Genomic DNA, 13741 nt, shown 5'->3' on the forward strand with positions numbered 1-13741 from the left:
ACTGCTTGGATTTGTGTCCATAAGCTAGTGATGCACAAGCAGTCAGTGCAGGTAGTCAGGCTAGTATGTAGGTCACATTAACTGCTACATTGCAATATACCTGGAAAGCAGACAGCTTTTATGAGCAGCATAGTGTTAAAAGCCAGTGCTATTACACTACTGCATATGCGCCACTGCTGTTCAGTGCAGGGTGTGTTATATTCCCATTGTTCCAACTACAAATCAGTTTTCAGTACAATATAATTGGTATCTACAGCAGGGGTAATATTTTATGTGTTGAAACAGCTTGCATAGACTGCAGCTGCATCAGTCAGGTATTCTGCATTCTGTTTCTTTGGTTTGGTAATGTATAACCATATTTTCATGGCTCATTGCTCCGGGATTGTAAATATCAATATACTTAAACACAATGTGCTTTCCTAATGCTCTCTATTTTCACCTATTTTGTCTGAGGATTTAAGAAAACAAACAAATGGTCCACTATTAAATAAATAAATGATTACACAAACAAAATGTTATGCTTTATTATTTTTTAACCAAATACTTTTCACATAAGAAGAAAAGAATGGTGCATTTTTTTTGTTTTGTTGCTAATTTTATCGTCGACTGTGTGGAAACACTAATTGAATGAAAAGTTCAGAAATGTAACCTTTAGTGTTTACGTAAATTATGCAAATATTCTTCACATGACTAAGTTATGTCTGTAATAGACAACAGACGGCCCTCTGCATTCACCTGGGGACCTCAACACCTTCCTGCTTTTTTGGATTTATTTGCTTTAGCTTGTAACACTAGTTGTTTATATAAAAAAAAAAAAAAAACTCAACAAAAAAAAATTACTGATATGTAATTACAGTGGATGTAGTCAGGAAGCTGACGGTCGAAATGGCGACCACCGGCTTACCGACTGTCTAATCCCGGCAGGGGTCTAACGACAGGCATCGAAATCCTGACTCCTTTCAATTTACCTACGTCGGGAGCCCGACACCTGGCATACCGATCAAAGGTAAGCCGGGCGGGGGGGCTTAGTTTAGGGGCTACCGGGGGGGACATAGGGTTAGGCACCCCCCCCGGGATGGTTACGGTTAGGCTAGGGGAAGGGGGGGGGGGGTTAGGTTTAGGCACTTACAGGGGGTGTTAGGCACTTTGGGGGGAGGTTAGGGTAAGGCACCCCTAAGGGAGGGTTAGGGGGAGGGGGTTAGGTTAGTAAATACTTAAAATACTTTCCTGTCTGGATCTTCACTGCTGGTCTTCCAGCATCAGGATTTGAACCGCCGGACATGCATACCGATCCCTTTTGAAGATTAGGTGGATATCCATATGGCCCCTGAAGTTGCCTATCACTGTAATGCATAATGAGATGTCCATTATATTTAAACTTTCGCGAATTCTATTTGTGTTGATGCAATGGGTGGTATAACATAGCAATCAATGTAACCATTTCTAAAGTAGCCTCATGCAGACATTCTGATAAATTGCCCTGAATCTGTGACCCCATAATGTCTTATACAAATTATTGCTACAGCAGAAAGACATTTAATCAATATTTACATTCAGTTAGTGTCTTTGTTGTTTCCATGTGGTAAATTATTCCACAGATTAACCACCATTACGGTATAGAACCCCTTCCTATGGTGTGATATAGAGTAATCATTGGCAATATAACCTGAACTCTGGAAGTCGGCAACACAAAATAAAACTACCTCTCCCAATTAAGTTTAAATATTGTGGATTATATTGCGTATCTAACATTTAAGGGTTGATTCAATTACCTGCTATGCAGGGGTCAGTGTATATTTTCCGTATATTATCCCCTACAGTTCAGCTACATTGCGCACCCTGTATGGCAGCATTTGCAATTGACAATGTAGGCTTTGTGCAGGATTCGCTTTCTGGAACAATGCATCCAAAATGAATGAGTCATTGACTCAACCCCTTTATGTGCATGACGGTTTACAAAGTGACTTATCAGCGCTAAATCAGGATTGTGTGCTCCAGACTTTGGTCCTCATTTGGGGCCCCATTTACAAATGAAAATAACCCCATTAGCGTTATGCCAGGTATCTGTATTTAGTAAACAGCGGTAATCTTAGATGGCGAGAGCGATGCAGGCCCCATTGCCGGCAATGGAGACCCGGCGGTGCCTTTCTGGCTTCAACGAAGCCTTCCAGGCACGGCCAGGTCTACGTGTCATGCACATGCGCAGATGGACCGTCGCGTTGGCGCGTAACCCCGGAGGCCCGTCGCTGGCAGCGTTAGGCTGTCAGCAGCCCAGCAGAGGACCTCGCCGAGGACCTGGACTTTGCGGGTCCTCGTCGGAGGGGTAAGTATTACTAAATACCAATGGAATTTTCGTTTGTATCACAGTGATACTAAACGAAAATTCCCGCTGGTATTTCGTTTCATTTATAAATGAGGCCCTTAGTAACGAGTTTTATCACAAAAACGTTCACTGTGTCTGATAAATGGTGCTCCAGCCAATCAGCTCCCAACTGTCAACTTGTTAGAAAAATGACAGTTGGGAGCTGATTGGATGGAGCACCATTTATCATACACCGTGACATTTATCACTCGTTTCGGTGATAAAACTCATTACTAAATGAGGCCCTTTGTTTGGTTCAGATGAATATCTGCTCAAGAGCTGCACATTGTGGTAAATTGGTTTGAAAATAAATTAAAAAGTCCCTATAGGAAATAAAACAGGTGCTCTTATTTCAGCAATGATTTTATTGCTGAGCGCATTAGCTTTGCATGTGGTGATGGAGTTGCCTGATTTGCTAGTGGATAGCGTTCTGCTCTGGAGAAAGGTATCAGTAATTCTGGAGATGCAGTAATTATATTAACATTTACAACGTCCACACCTATGATGTTGACATGTGAAATGTCGACATTCTGCATTGACCAGACTTGATTGTTAGGGTTTGGTTAAGGGAGGGGAAGGTTAGGGTTTATCGATTCTCACTGTAACAGAGGAAGTCTCTGTCAGCTGACCGCCAGACCCAGGTGACATTGGATCCGTCGAACCAGGTATGTCACTGCTAGAACACCTGGAACGTTTTGCAAGCATTATAAACATGTTGGCATTTCATCAGTGTACATAATGAATGTCGACGTGCCTGCAGGTCATCATTCTCATGATGAAAGTCGACAAAATATACTGAACCCGTAATTCTGATTACTTTCATCAATTGTTTATATGGTACTCCCACTTCTGTTTTGCAGGCATTTACTTAGCCCCTTAGTAAATAATGATATAAGAGTAGTTCAAAGTATATTGTTTTTGTATAGCAAGTTGAAATACTTTGTAGGCTCAAGTTTCCTGTCCATTGAAGCTTGTAATTTAGTAAAGTTTTGGTGTTCGGGTCACTGAAATAATTAATCCAAAGTGTCAAGGAGCAGACTCAAGTTTGAATTACAAGTATTGTATAGTCACAATTTTAACCTGTGCTGCCTTTTAATAGTCTCTAAACTTCCTAAAGATTTAGTTAGACCTGCTACTCCCCACTTTAGTGAACCTTATTTTAGCCGAATATGTGAACAAGCCTAACTTGGAATCTTATGTTGCTACGGAATTTGATTATTATTATTATTACCAATTATTTATATAGCGAACACATATTCTACAATGCTTTACAGAGAATAGTTGGCCATTCACATCAGTCCCTGCCCCAGTGGAGCCTACAATCTATGTTCCCTATCACATTCTCACACACATACACACTAGGGTTAATTTTTTTTATTTTTTGTTGGGAGCCGGTTACTAGAAAGGTGATGTCTCTTTAATTAACATTTAGTTTATTACACATATAGTTTGGGAGTCCTAACCAGGACTTTATAGACTGGGATTAGCTGCTTTACACAATAAACCCGGTGCTTTTAGGCGCATCATGCGGGAATATTAACGGACGTCTAAAATATTTAATTGCTCCGTCAGGCGCCCATTAATTATCACTGCCCAAACAATTTGTCCATGTCCACGTCGATAGTGTTCACTCTAGGCTTATGTTTGGGCTGTTGAAGGAGAACTCATGCACGCATGTCTGAAAAGGGGATATGGCTTCTCGAGGGAAGACTGTGGCCTCGTGGCACACCCCTTTCCCTCACTAGGGAGTGTGCCCAGCACTCACAAAGATGCTGCGTATGCCCCCAAGCTCTCCCCACACTGTGAATAGATACATTCACACGACATCTATGCCACCTCTGCTTAGTAGTAAAGAGACAGCTTTGAGTGGTTTTGGTGGTATATGTGAGGTAAAGGCAAAGACATTCTATACAAATATGTACTCAAATTATATAATGGGACCTAAAACTTTTTATAAGCAACTATAAAATTATCTTTGACTAGAATAAAGGTAAATGGGCCTTTCAGAATTAGAAAAACTAAAAAAACAAATAAATCTCTTCAAGTACAAAATGTAACTTATTTGTTTCACTAGGGTCCAGTATTGATATTTGATCAATTCATAGTTAAAAAAATTATACAACTGTTCCCTAGAAGTGACCCATTTATATTTTGCAAAAATAATTTCATATCTGCTACACAAATGTTTGGTAGGCTTTTATTTATTCACTTTAGTGCAAGAAAAATGACCTAAGCCTCTATGGGGCACAATATGCTTCCAGCTATATTTTCCATGTTCAGTATTTTTGGACTATAAATATTAATCTTTGATATCCTTCATGGCTAGCTGTGTTCATATACATTTTAAAGCTGCACCACCACCTTTTGTAAGTGTTTTTATTAATGGGCTCCTCTAGCAGAATTTGCGAGCCCTTGACGTTGGCTGTAAGCTCAATTGTTTTGGTCAATATATTATTACCTTGTTTTTTAATCATGCAAAATGTATACACAGGGTGGGTGCTACCATTTAGCAGCTGCCTAGGGGGTGCCAGCCACTGGAGGGCACTGCTGAGTCCACAAATAAAAAAAAGGATGTCTTTCAGTTCCAGACAGGTTTTGTGTGTGTTTATTGAGTGCTGACAGGGTGTGTATGTGGGTGGGAGGGTAATGGGTACTGACATTTATTGGAGCACAGATGTATGGTATAAATATATTGGGGTATGAATGTGTGTTATAATGTATTGAGGGTACAGCTGTTTGGCATATAAAGAATTTGGGGCACATGTGTGGCATATGTATTAGGGGTATTGTTTGGCATAATTTATGGCTATGTGGCATACAATAACTTTGGTGCACAGCTGCATGGCATAAGTATTAGGGGCACAAATCTGTGGCATATTATGTAATGGAGACATTGATGTGTAGCGTAATTATGAATTGGCTACAGCTGTGTGGCATATAATGAATTATGGTATATAACATATTATGAATTGGTGGGCAGTGTTATGAGGCATAGTATGGTTTGGGGTCTCTGCTGTGTGGTATATTATAAATTAGCATTACTAATATGTGGCATAGTATGAATAGGAGGAAGCAGGGGCGGTGGGTGAATTGTTGCCTAGGGCGCCCAGACACCTTGCGCCAGCCCTGTTTATACAAAATTGCAATAGTAAGGCCAAACCCCGATAACTGTCCTTTTTGTTTTTATGTTCTCCTCTCCGTAGCCAAAACCTGAATTTTACCTGTTGTCAGGGGGAGGAGCTACAACTTAAGAAAATTGTCACAGTAGGTGCAGATTTAAATATACTTTCTATCCCCGGATTGATTTTTAACAATGATCAATAAGTAGGGGATGAGAATATATCATTGCTGTAACTCATTCCTAGTGAGTTGGTAGACTGTTCTTTATTTAGAGTTCATTGTGTATTGCACAGCAATTACTCATCGCTTTACAGAGAATATTTAGTCATGTCCCTGTCACAGCGGAGCTTCCAATCTATGGAAACGCACACAAAGTAAGGTTGATTCTTCAAAAGCCTATTAACCTACCCAGTAGTTATTTGGATTGGATTTGGCGCTAAAGTACCTGGAGGAATCGTATACAAACACAGGGAGAACTTAAAAACGCCACACAGATAATGCCCCGATTAGATTTTAGCCCATGACCCCCCCCCCCCAGTACTATGCTGTTTACTGTGCAACAGTGTTGTCCTTTTTCACAAATATTGAAAATGGTGACATCCACTTTGTGTGCGACCTGTTCACTTAAAATTGGAACGGACAGAATATTGCTCAGATGCTTAAAATGTTTTTTTTTTTATTAATTTGCTCAAGATTTTTGAATTTACTATTCTGGTCATATTCACTGAACAACTGTGCAGAGGCTAATATGATGGCAAGAAAAGGCATACTTCTAAAACCGTGCCAGTTACAATGAAGTCTATAGTTCTGTTTGTTTGTCTTGCTTCAGTGTACATAGAGATTCCTTTTATACGTTTCTTGGTATTAGAGCAGAGATGTATTTGGTTCATAATGAATTATTGATTGGCCTCAGCAGCAGAAGCCCTGAGGTCGCGTCATCAATGGTACTTACTCACTCCCAGTAGTGAATTGCAGCATTTTGGAACCCTGGATTATAAACCACTGATTGTTTATCTTTAATATGGTTGTTCTGATGAGAGGTTTATTAGTAGCAACATATGCTTTGACCAATGTTCTGTAAGAAACAAATCTAAAACGAAGGCTGTTAATGTGCACTGTGCAAATCTTCAGTTGTACATCTGTCATACATGAATAGGCTATTGCAATATTTATATCTGCCCAGTGTCCCTTCCAACACAAATAGTAACAGTCTTTCTCTGTTCCTTGTTTGGTCCTATATTGAAAAGCTTTAGTGTCTATTAAGGAGCCTGGTTTCCCTTTACACCTTTAGTACCATTGTGTGCACCTTTAGGGCCTGATTCAGAGGTGGACACAATGTTGATGTTGGACGCAAGCAGTCAATGTTTTAAGGCTGCGCATGCATCCTGATGGTTACCGCCCAGGAACCCATCATTTAAAAAATGTTTAGGTCCTACTTTATTTTTTTCTGGGTCGCATCATTTATTGTTAAATATATTCTATAGCCATCAGACCTCTCCAAATGCCCCTTAAATGTCCTTCATACCTTTCCACATGCCATCAGACCTTCCTTCATGCCGCTTAAATATCCCTCAGATCACCCCACATATCCCTTAAATTTCCATCAGTTCCCCCACATGTCCTCAGATGTCCCCATATGCCCCTTGGATCACCCCATATTGTTAATATGGCCATCAGCTGAAAGCAGGTGTGTGTGTGTGTATATGTAATACACACATACCAACTAAAAGTTTATTCAATATGAACTTTTGAAAAGTTAATTATATCAAAATCCAGGACTGCAATTATAATTTTTTTTAATGTTCTTTCCAATTGATCTTATTATTTGAGGTGCCTCATTTTTATTCAGTTCATGTGTATTTTGATTGTAACACTTTGTGTATTGTTTTATTTATTTTTTAATAATGCACCCATATTTTTCTGTTTTTATGGTAAAAAGAAATAGAAAATTGTTTTAAATTGCTTAATGTACTTAAACATTATGGCTGGCTGGTGCAAATTGTTTAGTAAGGTGTCTGCAGGTGTATAATTGTACGGTACTGACTACACGAATTGTGATCTATGGATGAGATCTGCGTAATGAAATGAATAGTACAAATGAGCAGCTGATGGCATTGGCTAACCACTTCTTTGCCACTGTTTGTCTTTACATGGCAATAGATTACACATTCACAAACTGAGTTCGGTTGAAGTTCAATGTAGTCAATGATTAGCCAGTTTAGACACAGAAGTACTTGGCTCCACTATGGCCTGCCAGTCTCCATCACTTCTATAACTAGTCATGTACTGGTGCCAAATTCTTCTATAACAATATATTGTGATTTTATTGAGCTGCTTTCTACAGGTGCATTTTTGAGTGAATTTAAAGCAGCATATCCACTATGCGACCCAGGGAAGACAGTACGATTACGACATCATAATTGTACCGTCGTTCCCCCATCCCCTGCAGTGCCTAAACTGAATGATTAGTCGTTCAATGTAGGCACCCTCCCGTCGTCCTCGAACATTGTCATTTCCGACATCAATCATCATCCGAACATGCCGGTCAAACAGGAGCGCGCATCGCTGGTCGTTTCCGACATTTTAGTGCCCAATTCATGCACAATGAATGGACTACTGAATGATAACAGTGTAGTTATCATTTTGTCGTTCATTAAATCTGCTAATGGATATGCGCCTTAAGACAATTGATGACTCCTGTAAGTGTATACTATAAGAAGTATCAATATTGAGGCACCATTTTATTAAGTTGCTAAAGTTTCATTTGGATGTTCCCAACAAAATTTTTATTGGATCACGTGGTTATGGCTTTAGTAAGTTTAGGGATGGTGTACACCCACATGCTAAGAACCAAGATAAAAATGCTAGAAAACCTCTTCCATGTGCTTATTCTATTTTACTTATTTACCGACACAATCATTTGTAGTTTGTGCTGCATTCTAAATCTGGGGACACACTGGAGCAACAGTCAATCGCTCCAACTTTCCAGACTATTTCCCTTGAGCAGGGATTGAGCATACACACTAGAAGGATGCAACGATATATCACCCCGTCCTTCATCATACTTTATATTGCATGTGATATAGTCAGGTTTCACGTGCAACACGACAAATCTGACAACGTGACTAGCGACCGTGGGCACGTGCATGTTGATTGTACACACTGAGAGATGTAGGCAATTTGTCGTTCCGAAAAGGCAAATCGTCCCAACATTGCTCCAGTGTGTACCCAGCTTAAATGTACCTCCTATCTCCCTATCCCAAGCAAAAGAACAAAACACTAATCACAAGACAAACTGGTTAATAAATGTGATTTTAGAGAGATAGAATGAACTACTGCCTGGATATCACACAAACTATTCCTTCTAATTATGCTGCAGTTATTTTTACCCATGTAATATAGATGTGCTCATTTTGGGGCTTGTCTGTCTTTATATTGGTCAGTGTCTGTCTCTCTATACCAAGAGGCAGTATTTATTTTCTGTCTGTGAATGTGTGGTGGAAACATTACTCTACTCCAGTTGTCCCCACACTTTCTTGAATCATGGCACCCCGGCCTGGAGTATCAAAATGATTTTCATGGCACCCCAGGTCCAAAAGTAGCTTATTGAGAAATCTGGGAAAAAAATATAAAATAAATAAATTGAGCTATATTCATCCTTAGGGTCAGTTATGTGGTGGTGGATAAGGCTGCACTTCTGTTTGTCCGCATATTTTATGCTTGGTAGCCACCATTACTGGCTTTGCCTATCACACTGACCATAAATAATTTGATTTGGTCCTGTATCCCAACCTATAGCACCCCTGCATGTGCCCAGTGGCAGCCCAGGTTACCATGGCACCCAGTTTGGGAACCACTTCTCTAGTTTAATATTCACATGCCCCAAAATATACATTACTTTAGATAACTTTGCATTCGGGGTAGTTTTCTTGCAGATGCACATTCCCTCTTATGTCCTCAAATTTGCTAAATACAGAAGAAAGATGCCAATGTCTACAAAAGTATATGGGAACTTTTTAAAGTTCATACTTTGTTCACTTAAATTCTGTACCAATTGCTGTTTGTAAACTTAGAAAATACTTCTGTCTTCAAAAATTGGCGAATCAGATAATCCCGAAAATATTTTGGTCTAGTATGCCTGAAAAGTCGTGTTGGCCTGTATCTGCGATTAGTCCGTCCTTGACCTGACATGCCAGTGTATGCTGGGTACGAAGTGTCGCAAATGTGCATACTAAGGGGTAAATTTACTAAAGTGAGAGTTTTTAGAAGTGAGTTTTAAAAGTGATGTTGCCCATAGCAACCAATCAAATTCTACTTAACATTTAACTAGCACCTTCTAGAAGATAATAGCTAGAATCTGATTGGTTGCTATGGGCAACATCACTTTTAAAACTCACTTCTAAAAACTCTCACTTTAGTAAATTTACCCCTAAGACTTCAATTTAGTAGGTGGGCGTTTGTTTTGTAAATATGCGAATCTACAACTGGGAATCAGATTTTTCAGATCAATTTTTTTTTAATTACAGCCAAGACCGCTATTTTATTGATGAAATATCTAAAGCAATACTGGTGTATCAACGTACGTGTGATTAGATTCTAAGGGACGGCTTCAATTAGCATTGAGCTCACATTGGTGCCTTGTGCGCACTCCCAGTTTTCATTTTATATCAGAGTTTCCCAAGCTCAGCTATGCTTGAGTACAGATGACTTAATTAGTACCTCAGTCAATTTGATTTGACCATCCGGACTAGAGCGTGGATATATTTAAAACCTGAACGGTCATGGCGGAGTCTGGGATACTCTTCTTTAGATGGAATATTGCTTATTTTTGCACGCACATCTATGTGGTGTAAACAAAAAAGCAATATTTTATTTATCTGAAATTCCAGTGTGTCATTACAGTTAATTGACATTCCAACCTCTGACCTATTATCATCCAGCAATTTTACGGAGCACCTATAGTTCACATAGTGCTGTATAACTTCTAAAAATTACCGAAGCATTATATGCTAGAACCAACCCATACAGGCTGGAGACTGCACTCCTCATGGTGGCTTATGTTACCTAAGTAAGGTATCATACTAAAATAACAAGGGCTAAAACAGTATAGGAAACTGACACCAGAATATATCTGCTCGCCAAATTGGTTTCCAAACTTACTGAAAGCAGAACAGTGCAGGTCATGTTAACATTTATATATATTTTATAAGTAACATTATTTATGTAGCACCAACAAATTCCACAGCACTTTATAACTGGAATATATTATGCTAACTGGACATTTAATTGATTTCATTTCAACTTTTTCTTTACTAAACATGGGCGAAACTCATGCATTTAAAGTGTTTTCATGTACATGTTCTAGGCACTCTAAACAATATGGATTATACAACACGTTGTTGGCTACATGGCTGACACTTAAATACTCTTGGTTACAACTATGATGTTGCATACTGTTTCCTTAGCATGCATTTTAAAATATATTTCATATGATTAAAAAGACAAACTAACATGTTCTCATTTTTGTTTACATTAAGGTATCCATCTGTGGCGTACATTGGTATACACATTGTGAAGCTCACTCTGGACATTATGCTGAATAAATAGCATAGGGCTGAATGCACAACTTCCCTGACAACAGCTCCTGGATAGAGTTTGGTTTCCCTGCCTGATGTTTTCTTGGTAATGGAAAGAAGAAAACCGTTTGATATGGAACTTCGTGAATCCGCTGCTAAGTCAAGTAAAAATGACACTGAAGAAGACAAACCAACATGTTTCAGTTGTGTTATTTGTGGGAAAAGTTTCCCTTTCCAGAGCTCCCTCTCTCAGCACATGCGGAAGCACACTGGGGAAAAGCCATACAAATGTCCTTACTGTGATCACAGGGCTGCACAGAAGGGAAACTTGAAGATACACCTCCGAACCCACAGAACTGGTACACTTGGTCAGGTTCATGATGTGGAAATGGGCGATTCACACGTTGGAGAACTAGGTGCCTCTGAAGGAATGGGAGTCTGTGCAAGTCCAACTAAAAGCACATCTGCTTGCAACAAAATCCTTAATGGCTCTGTACAATTGGAAGACTCGGAAACAGTGAGTGACGACACCCCTGGTGACTTCCATTGTATGTTTTGCAAAAACAAGTATGACCGAAAAAAAGAGCTTGATCAACACCTTCTACAAGTGCACAAGCCATATAAATGCAGGTTTTGTAGTTACATGACTTTACGAGAGGAGACCTTGTTAAATCACATTGAAAAAGATCATATCACCACAGCAATTCCATTAAATAGAGATGCATATACAGAAAATGGGAAAAGTGAACATAATACTGGAGAGTTCCCTTGTGAAGTCTGTGGTCAAGCTTTTGGCCAATCATGGTTTCTTAAAGCCCATATGAAAAAACATCGAGGATCATTTGATCATGGTTGCCATATATGTGGCAGGAGATTTAAGGAGCCTTGGTTTCTAAAAAACCACATGAAATCTCATGGCCCCAAAACAGGGAACAAAAACAAACCTAAGTCCGATACTGAGCCAGTAGCCACTATTAATAATGTTGTTCAGGAAGAGACTATAATGACTGGCTTAAGCCTTTATGAAGTTTGCATTAAATGTGGAAATTTTTTTACAAACATGGAAAGCCTAAATGCACACAATTTGGTCCACTGCAGTATAGAAGAAAGCTCTATTGAAGGCAAAATGGCACAAGCAAGTGACTATTCAAATGATGTGGATTCAGATGTACCTGCATTGAAGCAACATTTCTTAGACTACCTAAAACTACAACCTTTAGAAGATGCACCTAAAAGTTCAGATGCTCAGCAGGGGAAAAGAGTTCCTGAACTGGATCCAATCAATAGCTATCAAGCTTGGCAGCTGGCCACCAAAGGCAAAGTTGCTGAACCAATCGAGTATGTCAAATACTTAGGATGGGATGAAACCATGGCAGATGCAGATGTCACTTATGATAGAGATAAAGGTGAATATATACTTGTCAATCAGGAGAAACGTAAACGAGAACCGGAAAGCAACACTATTGGCAATTCAAAGAAGCGGAACTGCTCAAGTGGAAATCGCACAGAAAAAAGTGGCATTGTTCAACCTGGAGAAAATGTTGCAGAGACACCTAGCGACTTGGAATTTAGACCACCTTCACGTCAGAGCCGCCGATCTTCTCAGAACAAATCCACAGAATGCTTTGAATGTGGAAAGATTTTTAGGACATACCACCAGATGGTACTGCATTCCAGGGTTCATCGAAAGGAGCGTAGAAGCCTGAGTGAAAGTGGTTCAGTTTCTCAGCATGACCGATATGGATCAAACAGTGAGGGTGAATCTGCTAGCAGACCCAGTAGTCCTGACTCTGCTTCTGCCCCAGAAGACTCTTTGGCATCTGGAATTGGAGACGAAGGCGCTGATGAGGATAGCTTTGAAGAAGCAACTACACCATCACCAGGTAAGTGAATAGTTTTAAGTTATGACATTGTAAACACAATAGACTAAATAAGCTGATAAGGGTTTTAATTATTCTCTTAGGTTTTTTTACTACTTTTATATTAGACCAAAATAACTTATGTCTAAACAGTGGTAATCTATTCATACACGTGCACCTATTTAATGAAGGCAATTTGTGCATGGCTAGGAGGGGAGCTTGGTCACAACCAGAGCTTGTATATCTGTGTATATATTATATATATATATATGTATGTATATGTGTGTGTGTGTATATATATATATATATATATATATATATATGTATATATGTAAGTGTATATATAATATATATATATGTATGTATGTATGTATGTGTATATATATATATATATGTGTGTATGTATGTGTGTGTGTGTGTGTATGTATATATATATATATATATATATATATATATAATGTTTATATTGCTCAGCTATGTCCTTGCTCATCTAGCCTCAGTACGTCATGCAGCATATGTCTGACATAAGTGAGCCGCCAAGTCCCGTGCAGTTCTGCTAGCATCAGGTATATATTTAGGCCGCATGCAGATGTGTCATATTAAATAAATCGGCACATCTACTGGTGCTTCCTAGTCGCATCACATTGTGATTTAGATGCATTTTTGGCAAAATGGATGAAAAAAAGACTACCAGAGCAGCCTCTCATATGGCCAGGCGCAACTGCAGCAAAGACAAGTGAGGACACACAGAATATCAATCTTATAAAATATATTATTTTATTAGTCACTTTGTGGAAGACACTATGGGGGACTTTTTGCTTACT

The 13741-nt window shown here is 39.2% G+C and overlaps 1 protein-coding gene across 3 annotated transcripts in view; it reads left to right on the top strand.

Annotated features, from left to right (window-relative positions):
* ZNF516 (zinc finger protein 516) overlaps nt 1-13741 on the top strand; it is a 128308-nt gene that overhangs the window by 66235 nt on the left and 48332 nt on the right. For all 3 annotated transcript variants that reach the window (XM_088475913.1, XM_088475915.1, XM_088475914.1), the window contains exon 4: nt 11020-12941. In XM_088475913.1, coding sequence (XP_088332039.1) covers nt 11168-12941 — 1774 coding nt within the window. In that variant the 5' untranslated portion in view covers nt 11020-11167. The remainder of the gene's footprint in view (nt 1-11019; nt 12942-13741) is intronic.

Source organism: Taudactylus pleione, unplaced genomic scaffold, assembly GCF_031769625.1.
Source record: "Taudactylus pleione unplaced genomic scaffold, aTauple2 ptg000179l, whole genome shotgun sequence".
In the NCBI taxonomy this organism is placed as follows: Eukaryota; Metazoa; Chordata; class Amphibia; order Anura; family Myobatrachidae; genus Taudactylus; species Taudactylus pleione.